The sequence below is a fragment of the Eucyclogobius newberryi genome, unplaced genomic scaffold, assembly GCF_026437365.1.
Source record: "Eucyclogobius newberryi isolate DKJ021-1_F unplaced genomic scaffold, fEucNew1.0.hap1 SCAF_13, whole genome shotgun sequence".
NCBI classification, from domain to species: domain Eukaryota; kingdom Metazoa; phylum Chordata; class Actinopteri; order Gobiiformes; family Gobiidae; genus Eucyclogobius; species Eucyclogobius newberryi.
The window spans coordinates 22,464,170-22,481,917 of record NW_027315757.1 but is presented as its reverse complement, the minus strand read 5'-3'; the positions used below and the strand labels follow the sequence as shown (position 1 = coordinate 22,481,917).

General features: G+C 41.9%; 1 protein-coding gene across 1 annotated transcript in view; it reads left to right on the top strand.

Moving 5' to 3' along the window:
• Positions 1-8,053: 8,053 nt before the first annotated feature.
• Positions 8,054-17,748, top strand: part of asic2 (acid-sensing (proton-gated) ion channel 2) — a 472,730-nt gene continuing 463,035 nt past the window's right edge. Inside the window, exons 1-2 of the mRNA XM_072442937.1 lie at positions 8,054-8,300; positions 9,480-10,085. Of these exons, the coding sequence (XP_072299038.1) occupies positions 9,522-10,085 (564 nt within the window). The 5' untranslated portion in view covers positions 8,054-8,300; positions 9,480-9,521. The remainder of the gene's footprint in view (positions 8,301-9,479; positions 10,086-17,748) is intronic.

Below are 17,748 nucleotides of genomic sequence, written 5' to 3'. Positions count from 1 at the left end.
ATGAGGCTATATGGCAGTGCCGCGGTTCCTGAAACTGCTGGGCCATTTGACAACCATTTGACCATAAAAAAAAACGACAACAAAACTAAAGAGCAAACTCTGTACCACATACAGTACCATATTCTACAAAGTAATGGGTACACCGTATTCCTCAAAATTGTAATATTGGCTGATATATCGCAACATCAAGCTCTTTTATCTGATAATTATTTTTTTCAAGAAAACGTTGAGAACCTCGGTTTTTGTTCTGTGGTTAACATTATTATCCATCCATCCATCCATTTTCTACCGCTTGTTCCCTCTCGGGGTCGCGGGTGACTGGAGCCTATCCCAGTGACTTCGGGCCTTAGGCGGGGTACATCCTGGACAGTGGCCAACTCGTCACAGGGCCAACACAGAGACATAGACATTACAGACAGTTCACGCTCACATTCATTCACTAGGGCCAATTTAGAGTCACCAATCTTACCTAACACATGCATGTCTTTGGACGGTGGGAGGAAGCCGGAGAACCCGGAGAGAACCCACGGTAACACGGGGAGAACATGCAGACTCCACCCAGAGGGATCATGTGATGTTGGTCTGGTCCGGGAATCGAACCCATGATCTCCTTCTTGGGAGGCAAGAGCGCTAACCGTCTTTGCAATAAATCTTCCCTATTTAGACAATGTTGGTGTAGTTTTTAGTAGAGCAGAGTAGTGTAAGCCTTATGTATTTATTGCTGCCTTAAATTGAACTTCTAAATGAACCTATATGTGCTGTATATAGTACGTGTCCATTAGCACTTGTCATTTCACCTTTTATGTCATTTTCTGCTCATTTCCCATGTCCATTGAGTGTCGAGGAAATGACCTTTGACCCAGCTTCTATTTCTGTGTATCAAGCACCAACGTGGAGCTTTTTAAAGGTAAACTTAGCAGGTGTCTTGAGTTTTCTTGCTGCTTGAAATAATGTATTGACTCGTTCTGTCATATCACGTAAAAATTCAAATACAAACATTACAATGGGTTGCACAAAGTGATATTCGTGCACTTTTGAGTCAAATTTGACAATCCCATCCTTTTTTTTTCCGTGATATTTGAACTTCAACACATTTACAGGTATGTTTTATCACCATTTTAATGGATTCTCTTGATTACATTATACATTCAATATTCAAAAACTATAGCGCTGGGTAATATTGTTGAAAAGAAAAGAAAAAATATTGCCAAACAACTAAATATGACTTTTCTCGTGCCAAAAAAAACATACTTTCACTACCACAGATTGGACAGAAGGACCTCCAGATTAAAACACCAAGCCCGTAATTAAAATCTCCCAGCACTTCCACCTCCTCTATGGCCCCATATTCACCCAGAAAGGATTTCATTGTAGGCTGAAAGAGAAGGACCACTCACGGAGGCTTTCCCAACAGGAGAAAAAAACCTTGATCCGAGCCTCTGCATCACCGTAGCAGATTCAGGTTAATCCTCTTTCTGCTTTTCTGCTTTTGACTCACGCACACACACAAACTCGCTGCTTTATATTCCAACCAGCGCAAAACGTGTCAAGTAAAATGTGCACTAGACGTTTCGCTATAGGCTTTTTGTGTCGCCGCATTTCGGGTGGCATTGGTATATTCCTCAGACCTATAATTGAGACGGATGGCGGCCCAAATTGCTCTTGTTAATATGCCGACTTTTGCGGCCGGATAACGCTCGCGAGATAATGGGCTGTGTCACTTATACGAATGATCAGGTCCAGCGTTTGTAGAGTCTGGAAACATCAATAAGGGGGATAAAGGTCCGAGTTTACCGAGGATAAAACTGCAACTATTGTATATTGACATTTGCTCATGACAAATGTTATTACGACTGACATTTTTCATTCTACAAACTGTTTGGAAGTGGCGTCATCCTAAACATACCATATTTTCCGCGCTATAAGGCACACTGTCAATGAATTGGTCTATTTTCAATCATTTTTCATATATAAGGCGCATTGAGCGTAACTAAACGTGTACCACCCAAAATCGCTTAAGCACAACCAGAATTAATCCATACATAAGGCGCACTGGATTATTTGAGAAATTTAAAGGCTTTTAAGTGCGCCTTATAGTGCAGAATATACGGTACAATATATTCAACTGTCGGACATCTTGGTTACTGCAAGTTTGTAGAGAATAAGTTTCCTATTCCTATTTCTTGAAACATTTTTTACAACTTCCAGGGTTTGTTTTTTTCCCCCAACTGCTGTATTTGGGTTATACAAATACATTTCCCCCAAAAAAATATTCCCAATGCCAGATTAGACTCACTCATTCCTACTTTTCAATTAATTTTATTTTTGTAGGGCGAGTGTCCCAGCATCCCTTGTCCTTAAACCCTTAAAACTACAAAAAACCCTGTGGGGAAAAGTAAAACCCTCTTAATATGCACATAATATGCATCAGAAACTTCTCATGTGGAGGGTCTGCTAACCGCTTGTCTCCATGGAGATCCAGCATACAACATTCATCTTCTCTGTCTTGCATTTATTAAAATATAGGTGTTTCTATGGCTAAAAATACCTTGGAAAAATATTGTGTTCTTACTTTGAGCCGCCTCTCCACAGATCTGGCCCGCGGAAAGCTCAATGCCACACTGTTGGCAATATCACCATGGAGACAAGCAAGTGGGCTGACCCTCTCGTTACACAATGGCGGTCACAGATTAAAATAAAACATTGCAGAAGAATACGTTCACCTACAATGGAAGTGCTTATGGTTTTACTTTGAAAACTCGCAACAAAACAAAAGTTGAAGTAAAAAGAGGACCGACATATTGAATACCACTCAATATTGGCCTTCACATTGTAGTGTTCAAATGTTTAAGTCCCTTGTATCTTCCGTCTTGTTTACAGGTGAGAGCTGTAGCCTGGTGTTGACGTCCTGGTGGACATCATTAGTCCAGAGCTCAAAGACTCGGAGAAACTAAGGTTCCGTGCCCCTGTTTTGGTGGTAAAATCTTAATTAGATGAAACTCACACAAGCCCGGGCTGTTCGCGCTATCCTCAAATCTAGTAATTAAGGCTTTTACAGATGAAGCTTGATTTCAGACGACCCATAGAAATAATTTGCCCTTGAACATCTGCGTCTGATTCAAGAGGTGATAATGATCGGCACTGGCCAGTCTCCGCCGACTCCCAACAATCAGTTAATTATCTTCTTTTAAGAGCTTCTTTATAATCTATTGCGGGTTTGAGCAAGAGAACTGTCTGTTATAAATCACCTTGTTTTATTTGACACGCTCACAATCCCAGCGCAAAAACAAAACTGTCAAATGAGGAGAATAATCAAGTATAATGTATTTTTTCATGTTTTTGAGTACATTTTTTGGTACTACTGTTGTAATGTAATGTGTTCAATCTTGTTTTTAAAAAAGGCAGAAGATATCAGAGTGTGTAAGCTAAAAGGTTTGTAGTTGAATTGCCTCTTATATTTCGTTCATACTGTGTTCTTGGGCTGAATGTAATGCTTCAATAAAAAGTCCCAGTGTGCATTTAAAGAAAGCTGTGACTTATGATGTGAGGTGTTCTTTACAATCGCATTCCACTTCATTTTTTTTTTCTCATTCTACTTTCCAGACCCTGCTGCATCTGTAAGTTGTCACAGGCGACGTCCTCGGCCAATCAGAAAAATATGTACAGCCACAAACACTTTCTGTCTATAAGTTGCGTGTTTTCTTTTCCGCCCGAAAACCTTGAAACAAATATAATTAATTACTTTATCTAACGTCGTGCCGTATATCAGAAGTCAGAAGAACAATATTCCTTCATAAAAGCTGCACTATAACTTTTATAGCGGTGAGTGCGCCGTCCGTTTGTCGCCATGGAGAAGTTATTGGTTTGCTTGGAACGTTACACAATATGGCATTAAACATATCCATCTTGCGTTTATTTAATTGTAAGTGTTAATTGCTCAAACTTCCTAATGAAAAGCATGCATTGTGAGCTTTAAATTGCCCTGGTGCTCGTCTCCATGGAGATGTACACATTTGATGCTCTACTGCGGAATATTCCAGTAAAACTCATTAATCATGAGCTATTTACACCAATAATTACATAGAATTAGCATTAAAATGTGCTACAATCAAAGTTAACCGCCCAATAATTGTGAAAGATTCTGGTTGTTTTGGTCTAACATTAACCCGCGCCGTGCATTAACAATAAATACTTTATGTACCGGTACTTGAGGGCATTAAAGAAAAACTACTGAATTATACAGTATATGTGCAGTACAAGCGGTGGTACAGGGGAATCTTACTCAAAGGAAAAAGAAAATCTGTAAAAAGCATTTAGCATAGAAATACTGGATTTGTTGGCTCTCTAAGGCTTTACATTTTTTACCCGAATAGAAAAAGCAACTGTATGATCGGACAAATCGACGGTTTAGCAGTAACGCCTTACAAACTAATAAGCTACAAAAATAAACATAAAGGCCACAATATGTCCTAGGGGATAATAACAAGTACACAATTGCTGTAACCCTGGCGGCGACGTGCAAACCTATTGGGGGGAGATGTTGCTTAATTTTTTGAAGAAAACCTTGCCGCTACAATTTGTGTTGAAAATTAAAATTGTACCCCAATTCTGTTTTGATAATTGTTTCTTTGCGGAGGAATGGCATAAAGGCTGTTTTTTTCAGCTCATTTAGCCTTTTATTATGTTCCGTGATGAGAATTTAGAAACGCATGCATAAATGACTTAATACTTTTTCTCTTTCTTCCATTACACGTCACAAACTGTAATTAACACACTGTATGTTGCACCACTTGTGGGCGCCATCTACTGCACTCTACATTTACTTTTTTACGGTCTTGTGCAGCTGAATATCTACGCTGCACAGGCACTCAAGTTTTATTTTGTGTTTATTTTTGATAGACATATGAGCGAGTTTTCCAGCGTGATCTGTCTGTTCCAGTCGAAGTGACGCAAGGGCCCCTGCAGCTCCACGTACCGCACACGTGCTCGGGTGGAAGTGTGACGCGTGCTGGAGCCCCCGAGGCTTGTAACGGCACCACTTGTGTTTATCTCATTCCCCCTCGATCTCACAGGAGGAATATCAGGGCTGTAAACGGGAGTATGCCGATTTTAATTGAAGAAAAGGATTTTGAGGTAGTTTTTTTTTTTTTTTTTTTTTTAAATCCACTGTAAATGTTTGAGATGGAAATGCTTCAGACAAAGTCACTGCACCTGTATTTAGAGGAGTCTCTGAAGCAAAATGTGATGCCTTTTCCACCTTATGTCAATGCATTTTTGTGATTCAAACCAATATAAATCAGTTTTCACAACAAACACTTGGAGCAATTGGAAATGAAGAGGGGCTTGATCTGTCTTAATTTTCTTCTGTTCAAGTCCTAGTTTTGGTCAATCAATTAATATCACATAAGTTAAAAATCTGTTATTCCTGCCGCTACTTTATACATGTGCACTGCAGAAACCCAAGTTATGCTCAGTCACAGTTTAAGATCCTTTAATCCAAGCTGCAGTTCTAAATGATATTCCTGCTTTTGTCTTTACTGTTACAACTCACCCCAGCATGTGTTACAACCGAGCCCGCAAGTGGGGAAGGTTGTAACAGAGGGAAACCTTGCACTGAACATCAGCTCACTGTCTGATCATTTCCCCCAAAATTTAAATAGGTGCAATTTGTAGCTGTAGCTCCAAAACTGTGGCAAACAAAACGTGTTGCAAGCCTCCTCGGTCTCCCCCACACTTTTATCACCGTTGTTTTTATTCTAAGATTAATGGACTTACAGCATATTGAATGAAAACGAGCGCTACTCAAGTGCCCATCATCGTTGGCAAAGGTGAAGGTAATTGCAAAAAAATTAAGTTCACTCAAATTCACAGTTGGTCAGTCTTTATAAATTTGCGCTTACAAAATGCGTACAAAACGGCAGGTTATAGCTAGATGTCCAAGTGGTCCATTGACAATAGACATGTAGTTTTAATCTTTTTCCTGCGCTACTAATACCATTTTGTTTATTTATGATATTAGTTTAGTTCTAGGCTTTATCTGCCATTATATCATTTCTCTTTGTGATTTTCTAAATTTGCATGGGAACATAATTATTATCAATTTGTCTTGTCTTTTTGTTAAATGGGTAAATATGCCATTAAATGATTGCACAGGTGCCATAGTTTCCATGACAACATGGCTACTTTATAAAAGTCCTGTATATCCTGTCAATCTCATGTGAGCAACAGCACGTGAAAGCAGAAAACTGAGTGCTGACATACTTTAATTGCCGTGCCTGTCGCTGTCCTGGGTCCCGGCCGCATGAGGCAATGGTGCTCGACTGGTAGGTTAAAGTTAATGACTGAAAATATTAGTGTAGTTTTTATAGCGTCTTTGTGCTGGGTCAAAACCTATTAAAAAGGATGCATTTCAGTCAGAGATTTGTTCTTGGAAATATCAAAATGTCATTATTTCATGTGTTTTTTTTTTCACTTTTTTATCGGGTTTCTTTTACTAAACTATTCCAAATGTTAAAGACTCTATGTTGTCACTTTACTTACATTTCAGTCCGTTTATGAAGGTTAAATACTTGATAATAAATACATTATGTAATGGAATGGAATCTTCAACACACAATAAAAGTAGTTTCTTTATTATAGGGTCTGTCCTCGGCCCCATTCTATTCACTATTCCCTCTACTCCCCCCTCGCTCAGCCGTACATGCGAACTCTTCTACAGAAACAAACCTCAGAGTGAAGTTTGACGTGCAGCCCGCCTTCAGCGAGCACATCAAACATCTGTCAAAGACTTCATGCCATCATCTCTGAAACATTTCAAAACTCCTGCCGTGTCCCGTCCCGTCCTGGTGCCGAGAAACCTGTCCCTGCCTTTATCTCCTCACGACTGGACGACTGCCACGGCCTTTTCAGTGGGATCTCTTCCAAAACATTCCAAAACTCACCATTTCAATTTAGTCAAAACAGTCATGCTCGACTCCTCATACAAATATGCAAGTACGAGCACATCTCCCCTCTGCTATGCCCCCTCCACTGGCTCTCGGTTTCATTTCAGATAAAATTCAAAATTCTCCTGCTCGCCCATAAATGAATCAGCACCATGCCCCATCATCTCTCTCTCCACAAGAGATGAGATCCTCTCTCGAATCGTCCAGCAGCACCCGGCAACAGCAGGTCCTCTCTACTCTGAAACTATTCTAATAGGTCAGTTTTGTCCTAGATATGTATTGTGGTGTTTTCAGTTTCAATACTTCCTGAAACTATTATCTACTTCCGATACTCATTACTCAACCCCACTTATTATCTTCACTTCGCATAATTTTGAATACTTTTTGATACTCTCTCATCAGACAGGAAGGGCATCTGACCTAATCCCTTACGGAGAACTGTGGCACGCCGGGAAAAGAAGGTGATGGTCTGGCCACGGCATAAGCCCACCATTCTCACAAGACCAAATTAGTATTTCCCCCGCAACCTGTGTCGACTTACCTCGACTCCCTCTCCGAGATGTATTACTCCTCCACAGCCGCAGCACTGTCTCCCATCTGTCATCCGTCCACTTACGTGTCGCCCACCACCTCCGTGACATTCTGCGTGAGCGTCGCGTGACCACCCTCACTCACTCCCACCACACTCGTCGCTTTAATTTTAGTTTCCCTTGTTGTTTTTATCCCCGCTCTCCTCTTATCCATCTTTCCACAAGCTACGTCTCCTACTCCATCCTTACTTCTGCATCACTTCCCTTCACATGCAACCCTCGCCCCCTCCCACTCCCCCCAAGACCAACCACTGTTTCCCCCCCCTAACATGCCTTCCAACAGCCTCCTTTGCTTTTCATCATCCCTCCATCCCTCCGCTTAAGTGTAGCCAAACCCACAACCAAAGAAGCGTCAAGAGGGGAGGGGGGCATCAGTACAAATTCCCAAACACTTGCTTTTTGGAGTGTGAGTGTAGTGTTAGTCGTCTTTTCCCACCCCCCTCCTGCCTGCCTGCCTCCTCTCTCTCCTCTCTCCACTCTTCCCTTTGCGAAGCATGTGTGTGCGAATCCCCTCTCCCGGCTGCTCCGATGCTTTTCGCTGCCGCCACAGATGAGCGCGGAGGATAGAGGAAGAAGGCTCGCTCATGGATGTATCTCACGGAAACCAGGAGGAGTTTGGATCGGCTGGCGAAGGCTCCTAATCACCCGCTCTCCTCCACCTCCACCTCCTCCTCCTCCTCTTCATCTCTGTTTCACGTGCGCGCTCTCACTGTCACACGCCGGCTCAATGACTCCGCGCTAAGCAGAGACGGACAGAGCTGCTGAGGTTTGTGATGAGTTGGGAGCGTCTTGGGTCTTGTCCGTGTGCAAATGCACGAGGGACGGCGGTGCTGTGTGTGTGTGGCTGATGCTGATGAGTGGCTTAAATACTCCGCAGTGATTGGCTAGAGTCTCTTAAGTGCCTCTCACCTCTGGCTCTGTGGACACCGAGCCCTCACCTCTGGGATGTGTCAGAGACATCGAGCCGACTGAGGAGACCAGGGAGGCTCCTGGAAGTTTGGGATTAGGCTTATGTGCATGTATTTCTTAGTATGAGTCAGTTTTGTACTGTAAAATACTGTGTAGTAAATATGAACAGAAAGTTCATTGAACTATTAACATGCATGGTGCTTTCACTTCATTCTCTAGAGATGTAGCTTGCAGGTGGAGCTTTAAAGCCTTTTCTTTTGGGAACCTGTGAGGTGTAATATAATACTTCTCTGGGGACTGGATTATGGCTTTCTGGCAGACGACCAGCCATGCTGATTAAACACAAGTCAAACCAAGATTTTATATTAGTGCTATGCTTCACCAAATAAGAAAACCAAGTACATTTTTGATGTGACTTACTATTACAGCCCACTTGTTGGATCCATGTCATTCCTCATTCTAAATGTCATTAAGGCGCTGAAGAGCAGTTTTAGCTAACTTCACTTAACATTATATAATTATATTATGCTGGACCATGAGTGTCACCCCCTGCAGGACACTCTCCGCTCTGGAGAGCAGCTTCAGTGAGAGACTGATCCACCCTCGATGTGTGAAGGAAAGGTTCCGTAGGTCTTTCCTTCCTGCTGCTGTCAGACTTTATAACAAAAACTGTTAGTACTGAACACTCGCAATACTGAACTAACCATGTGCAATTCTGTCATATGTGCAATTGCTGTTGAAATTCATGTGCAATTCATGTGCTGTCGTGACACATATTCATGTGCAATTACTGTCGTGATCACATGCAATGGTATTTATGTATTTATTTATTCATTTGTCTATGGGAGTTTTTATTTATTTATAGGAGATCTTCTACTGAAAGTGTTTTTCAGACTTCCTATAAGTGATCTGTTCTGTTCTTCTGTATCTACCTCTGTATCTACCTGCGTTGCACCAATGAAATTTCCCCATGTGGGACAATAAAGGAATATCTTATCTTATCTTATAATAGATTCTGCATCTTGTCTTGCTGTAGGTGTGAGACTGGCTCCAGCGCTGAGGAGCTGCGGTGCTCATCATGGACCTGAAGGAGGCGTGTGGCAGTGAGAACAGCTCCAGCCTGAGGCCCTCCTCATGGCAGGCTTTTGCTCGCTCCAGCACTCTGCACGGCCTGAGCTTCATCTTCCCCTCTGGTCGCCCCACTGTGCGGCGCCTCCTCTGGGCCCTGGCGTTGCTGTCCTGCCTGGGGATGCTGGCTCTGGAGAGCTCAGAGCGGCTGGCGTACTTCCTGTCGTACCCTCACGTGACCAGTCTAGATGCCGTGGCGTCCAGCATCCTGGTGTTCCCGGCAGTCACCATTTGTAACCTGAACGCGTATCGCTTCAGCCACCTGACGCGTAACGACCTGTACCACGCCGGGGAGCTGCTGGCCCTGCTGGACGTGCACCTGGCCATCCCTCAGCCGCACCTGGCCGAGCCGGATGTGCTGGCCTTCCTGGAGGAAAAGTCCAACTTCACGGCATACAAGCCCACGCCTTTCAGCATGAAGGAGTTCATGGAACGAGTCGGTCACGATCTGCAGGAGATGATGCTCTACTGCCGCTACCAAGGCCAGGAGTGCAGCCCCAAGGACTTCAAACCTGTGAGTGCATTTTTATATGATTCTAAATGTCACCTGTGTGAGCTGCAGGCTCTGCTCTAGAGTAAAGTTGTGCTGAGTCTAAAGTTTGCAAAGAAGGCCGGTGTTTGTGTGTGTCAGAAAGTTGCTCTTTCCTCCCACACTGCTGTACTGGGCTTCTGCTGTTCTCCTGAGACTCTTGAGCTGGTGTTTTCTGAGCAGATTTTCTCTTATTGTGACTTATTTGAATGCATTAAGGGTACTGGCAGATAGCAGTTCTGTGGTACTAACAGGTGGCTCTTCAGTTGTTCTCTGTGTGCAGCCGCTTTGTTACCCAGTGATTTAATTTTAAAAGGATTTAGGATAGTTTGAGAAGAGAAGCGCTGTGCTATATATTGGCAGGGTGCAAGTGCTACTTTGTGGTGTTGGTGTTGTTGTTGTTGTTATGCTTCTCTGTGGACAGGCCGATGCAGATAAGTCTGATAAAATATACAGTAAAACTCACATTGACTGTTTTTAATCATTTGTCATGTGCCACAAAATCAGAAAACCAAGTGGACTTTGATCTGAATTTGACTGCCCACTCGTTGGACACTTCACCGCACTTGGCCAGACTCTAAACTTTCTCAGTGAGGAGCTGACTCAAATGTAATCTCAAATGTAATCAGTTTGGATTTGTTGTAGAAAATAGTCCCAATAAAAAAGGGAAATTCTCCTTGGTCGACTTAAATAAGGTTCAATGTCACAGCACGTTTCACGGACAAAGTGCAACAGAAAAGCCCTCGACTTCCATGCAAATATTTATTATTTTCTGTGAGCGTGTAGTTTAAATTCAGTCCATCGCTTTACACATTTGCTCTGATTTAATGGTAATTGCACTTTGATAAGTTTACCTTTGCAGAACTGTGGTCAAACATTTTATGGAAATCATTACCTACATGTTAAAAGTTTGAAAAAATATAAAACAAAAACGCCATAAGTTAGATCTGGATTCAATTTATTTTTAGCTGCTTTTTAAATGAAAATGGATATTGATATTATCCATCCATCCATCCATTCATCCATTTTCTACCGCTTGTTCCCTTTCGGGGTCGCGGGTGACTGGAGCCTATCCCAGTGACTTCGGGCCTTAGGCGGGGTACACCCTGGACAGTGGCCAACTTGTCGCAGGGCCAACACAGAGACATAGACATTACAGACAGTTCACGCTCACATTCATTCACTAGGGTCAATTTAGAGTCACCAATTTTACCTAACACATACATGTCTTTGGACAGTGGGAGGAAGCCGGAGAACCCGGAGAGAACCCACGGTAACACGAGGAGAACATGCAAACTCCACCCAGAGAGATCATGTGATGTTGGTCTGGTCCAGGAATCGAACCCATGATCTCCTTCTTGGGAGGCAAGAGCGCTAACCGCCTTTGCCACCGTGCACCCATATTGATATTATACTTATCATAAATTAACAACATTCATTCTAGTATCTTCGAGTCATACATGTAAATTAGCACACTTTTGTATGTGTTTTGTGCAGGATTTAAACACTAAATAGAGGCTGTTTGAATACAGGAGAGCTCATCTTCTCCTTGATTTTCCGCTTGCAGTTTGCCTATTTTTAATGTCACTGGGAATCCGCAGCACACGTCTCGCAGCATCATGTCATGTCCAAACCACAGCAGGACGCTCTATATTAAGCTCACATTTGTGCTGACTCAGGTTTAGTCCCGTGCTTTGTTCACGGTTTTAAATGCGACCAGTGGAGCGAGCACAATGTAAACGACAGACCGCTGCCTTTAGGGACCTGGTTTACTTAATGAGCTCCTCATGTCGTGGCTATAAACTGGATAAAGAGTCCTACAGGCCAAGTTTCAGTCCAACTCCGGAGCAATTAAGGTCTGATACGGTTTTAATTGTAATATCATGGCACACTTTGTATACCTCCTAGTTTGTATATACATATGCTTTCCTCCTGCGTTTGAATCTATGGTTCAGTTTGTGATTTAGTGGGTGAAATGATGTTTTTGATATTATAAAGAGCTCACATTATCCATAGATGTAATAAAGAGCTGTGTAATTGATATTATTTTCTGTGATGCTGCTTTTAAGATTATGTCTGCTTTCCACCCGCGAAAACCAAGCCATTTACAGTAATTTATGCATTACCAACCAAAGCTCCCTATTGATATAATGGTTAACCCCAGGAATTAAAGGGCAAGGGCTGTATATGGTCTTGGTGGTGTCATTTCAAGTTAATAATGAAATGCTTTCCGCTAATAGACAAATGTAGGTATTTCCCAGTCCCTCGGTACAGCCCCAAAGTTTCTTCCGGTCAAGTTTTCCTTGAAGCTTCTGCCACTCTTTGCAGTAGATGGTGTCACTGTGTTATGCCTGCAAAATGTATTATTTTTCATAATTCATGATTTCATTCTGTTCCAGCTGTAGAATCCTGCTGCTTTGTGTGTCACAGTCTGTAGTAGTCCTTTTTAAAGAATGTTCTTGCAGTGGTTCATTTGCCATTGACCTTTAGAAGGTTGGGAGTTTAAACTTGCATAAACTTGAAGAATGCATAATTCAACAGAAGGTGATGCAATTTCTCTTCTACAGTCACCACATTCACACACAACCCAAACACAGATCTTAACCTTAATACTAACTCGTAATTCTAAATAAGAACAATAATTGTATTTCATTGTTATTTGGATTTTCCGAAGATACATTTTTTCCCTATACATTTTACCTAAACAATGGCTGTCTTTGCATAATGACTCTTGCGACTAGGGTTGTCAAGATCATTCTGTGAATCCATGTTTGTATAGGTCACAATAATAGCAAGTGCTTAAAGGGCCCATATCAGCGACTTTTCACAGCTTTTAATCTTCTTACAGTGCTATTTGTACCTCGTATATGTTCCCAAAGTGTTTTTTTCTAATTGATTCCTGCTGTCTTTAGCTAGAGAACAGTCTCTATCCTTCCCCTCGGACGACCTACTCACCAGGATGAGTCAGCCTGGTGAGTGCCGCAGCACGCTTCCTCGTTTCAGCCCATCTTCCAGGAAGCACCCTGTACCTGTAACACGCCCCCAAATATGTCCTTAGGGTAGACTACGAAACGAGAAAAATAGCATAATATGGGAACTTCAAGCACTTTTTTATCAGGCTGTTTGTGTTCCAATATAATACTTTCACTTTCACTGTTGTTTGGTCACAGTACCAATTGTGAATGTTTTTTCCTTGTGATGTTTTTTTGATATTGTGTCATCCCTGCTCGCCACATTTGAAATGACACTTTTATCTGATTACGATTAGTTCTGCAGCACCACCAGAAAATATACAGCATTATTTGTTGTATATTTGCTTGCTTCATGTGTCACTTCTGTGGTTTGCCATGTTGAAAACGCTCTTGCATAATGGCGCGCCGTGGCTGTGACCGTTTGGGCTCAGACGAAATCATGTTGACACAAAGGCAACTGGAAGGCCTGCTGCTCCTCTGTGCCTTCCGCCTGTTGCACTGCTCTGGCTCCTTACCTCTCATCATTACAAGTGGCTTTTCACATAAAAAAAGATCCAGCAAAACTGAAAAAAAAAAACCTAAGTCATGCTTGGATGCGCTGTATTTGGATAACTACAGAGGCAACATACTGTGCATACGCGAGTGAGTCCAGGCACAGACAGAGCAGAGCACTCAAGGGGCCGCGGTTTGTTTGAGTGACATTGTGATGAAGAACCGCGGGGGGTTTTGGGGACGCGAGCTCTGATGCGACGGATAGAACTGGAGCAGGAAGCGACGCTATAAGCCACGGAGCATTAATGCACTCTGTAGGGCCGGGCAAAATGACAAAAAAACATCTAAAACTGTGATGTTTGACAATATCAAGGACGAACACTGACTGACCGTAGCCTCCTACTGGTCAGCTGTGGAAGGGTGAATTCTAAGAAGAAGATTGTAGTATTAATTGTACTAGTTAGGGATGCAACTAATGATTTCTTAAGTGAGGTGCGTTTATTTCCATGACGCAAGTGGAACAAATGAGCTTATTGGTCATCTATCAAAGTTCTCTCAATCCCAGATTCTGCAAAAATCGGCCAAGTTTTTCGGTCACTGTGATATTTTTGTGCCTTTCTTTTTTCCTCGTAAACTGCCTTTTTTTTTTGGATACAGACGGTATCCACATCCAGTGTTGTACCTGAACGCGTTCATAATTTTGGTGAACATGAACTGAACGAACGGTATTACTGCTGACGAACGAAACTGTGAACGCGTTCATTCTGGTGTCTGTGAACGGCAAAATTCTTTTTATTATCGTTCAATAAAGTGTCAAATTTCTAGAGACTTCCAGGCGAAAAACACACTGTTATGTTGCCCAAAAAGAGCCTGTGTCTGGAATGTGTGAGAGCTCCAGTTGTAGAGGCGATACATGCGTTCTCACTTCCGGCATATTACCAGTACATCCGGGAACTTGTACCTGCCACCATTTTGACCGGGTGACGATTGCAACAGCTGGACAGCACGTCATTTTATACGTCATCGCGGTGACAGAGATTTGAAGTGTCACACCGCACTGCGCATGCGCATAAAAACAAAAACAAAAAAAAACAGCATTGACGCGACAGCAACGTGTAGTCAACAGAACAGCAACGATTCCCCCTGCTACGACCAGTTAGGTGAGTTTTATGATAAGGTCGGTGAGGATGGGAACAATCTAACATTTCTGTGCAAACTTTGCCTAGCAAGTTTTCCCTCATGTTTTTGAGAATATACTGTGGGGCTGAAAGGTGCTGCTGCTAGAGAGGGCTGAATGGACAGCAACAAATGGGGGAAATCTGTCCCTTCAATGTGAATGTAAGTCCTGGTTGTGTAAGGATTAAAAATTGGATATGAAGATGAAATCTGACACATATTCTCAGCATTAAACTAATAGAATAATTGCTGCCTGTGGTTGTATATAGGCTGTGGAAATAATTTAGAACAATTATTGCATAATATTGAAAAAAAAAGAACTGAACTAGTTCATTTTTTGGAGCTGTGAACTTAGTTCAAAATTTTGAATTATGAACTACAAAGTGAACTAGTTCATTTTAAAATGTATGAACTATGAACTGAACTAGTCCATGTAGAAAGTGAACTTTCCCAACACTGTCCACATCCACCTGCCAATTACAACAATCTGACAAGGGAAGATTACAAGTGACCAGACTAGTATCGATTTGTATAAAGATACAGAGAAATATCATGCTGGATTTTTGAGGCAACAAATTAAGTTTATAATTGACAAAAATGTAGGATTATTTTCCTTTTTGGACATTTTTATTTAGTAATGCCGCTGTCTTTGTTATTATGGGTCTTTCATACCGTATTTTTCAGGCACCTTTTTTCATAGTTTTGGCTGGGGTGCGACTTATACTCCAGAGCGACTTATATGTGATATTGTAATTTTCACAATGGCAACCGCATGTCATGTTGATTATTTTTACACTGACCACCACAAGAGGGTGCTCTAGGCTCTGAGCGACGCAGAAGAAGAATCTGCACTTCCTCTGCCTCTGGAGTTTGTGGAGTTGTTTAGAAGTGACACAGAGGAAGAAGAATTCAATGGATTTAGTGATTTGGGGTAATACTGATGCTTTGGTAAACTTGTTAGCATGTTCTTTATGCTATAGTTATCTGAATAACTGCTCATATGTTACGTTAACATACCAGACACTTACCACAGTTCTGTCTGTGCGTTATGTAGCTGAAGGTGTTAGCGTTAGCATACGTACACCTATTCATCATGTTCTTTAATCTGTTAATATATATATAATAGTCAGACATGTCACACAAACACACAAGGTAAATCTTCATTGTTGACATGTAGATTTTCCAGTGTGGATGGATAAATATATTGAGATAAGTACTGATGTTTATACCACAAAATGATCCTGTTTCATAATATGTTTCCCTTTTTATTTATCACAACGACACTTCCTCGATGCGGGAAATTTGAGTCCTAAATGTGATAAAATTGTTCAGAACAAACCAATATTTATTCCACCCAAAGACTAATACAATAACAACTCTAATGTGGTAGAAAGAACTTAGCACATTTTAATGAATGAATGAATTTGATCTGGGTTTGAAATCCAAACCGTGTCTGTAAACTTATTGTGCGGCTCTTGTGTGCCTCCGATCATTATATATTTTCATGTCCGAGCTTGCCACATTGACTTATATTTCTAGGTGAGCGCATCGACCGCCTCTGACATGATTCATTCTAAATAAGTACTTTAGCGCACCTCTTGTTCAAGGATGCCAAAAATGAGAGCATTATCAGAGCCAAATCACCACCCTTCTCTTCCAGGCAGCAGAAGTAAACAACACGGGCGACCACAGCCGCCTGAAGTCTTCATTTAATTCATTACAGCTGGTTTATGCTCGTGAAATTAATATAGAAAGTCATTTTTATTTGTTATTAAAAGAGAAAAAAAATACGTACATTTGAAAATGTTGAAAGAATAAAGTTTTAAATAAAGACTAGACCAGAATTGCCATTATTTAAGAAGCACACAAGGACCAAACACGTCAAATGCTGGAACTAAAAACCCCAAAGTACCGTATTTTCCGGACTATAAGTCGCACCAGCCAAAAAATGCACAATAGAGAAGAAAAAAACATATATAAGTCGCACTGGAGTATAAGTCGCAACAGCCAAAAAATGCACAATAGAGAAGAAAAAAACATATATAAGTCACACTGGAGTATGAAATGCGGTTGCAAGTGTGAAAATAACAATAATATCACAAGTATATAAGTATAAATATAAGTATAAGTTGCACCCTGGCCAAAACTATGAAAAAAGGAGCGACTTATAGTCCGGAAAATACGGTACTTGGAGTTTTGGGGTCAATTTCTGCAGAATCTGGCACTGAGAGAAGTTTGATAGACGACCAACAAGCTCATTCGCTCCACACGCGTCGTGGCTGCACCATCAGTTTCGAGGACCGTATTGAACCGTTTACGTGGTTGTTACTGCTTTGATTTAGCAAGTCAATAAATAGATGCTCCAGAAAGCTTGGGGGGGGCCGCATTAGTTGGTTGTAGCCCGTCGGTTGCAGCAGGTGCGACGTATTCATTTACTGAGCGGGGTGGAGGCTGCGCGGCGGTCCGCTGTCAGTTTTCTGCTGTGATTATGGCCTGATTAGACGCTGATTGATGACACCGGCGGAGGCAGCCAGAGTGAATCATATCTGTGTCGGGCTCGCGTCTCCGTCACTTGAAACCCCCTCGAACGATATTCATGACGCACTGTTTGCTCTTTCTGTCGAGCCCTGATAAAAAACTGTTAGCCGGACTTCCTCTGGAACCAATTAGTCCCAGCGAACCGGAGCCGAGCATAATAGGTGTAATGGTTAATTGCTTCTGCTTTACAAAGCCAGCCCTGCTCCAGCCAATGCCCTCTACTCTGGACTAATGGACTGGACTTGTCTCGCTGTCGCCCTTAATAAACTGGAGGTGAAAAAAAATTAAAATTCAGCTGCTGGTATATCTCGATACTTTTCTGGAGTTTATTATTATATTAGTCTGGGTTTTGAACCTGATTTAGCCCTGGTTTTGCTGTAGTCTCTGGTTTATTCCTCTATTAGTCTTGCTTTAGACCTGCTTTAGTCCTTGGTATCGAACCATGGACCTGGTCTAGTTTAGCTTTAGTC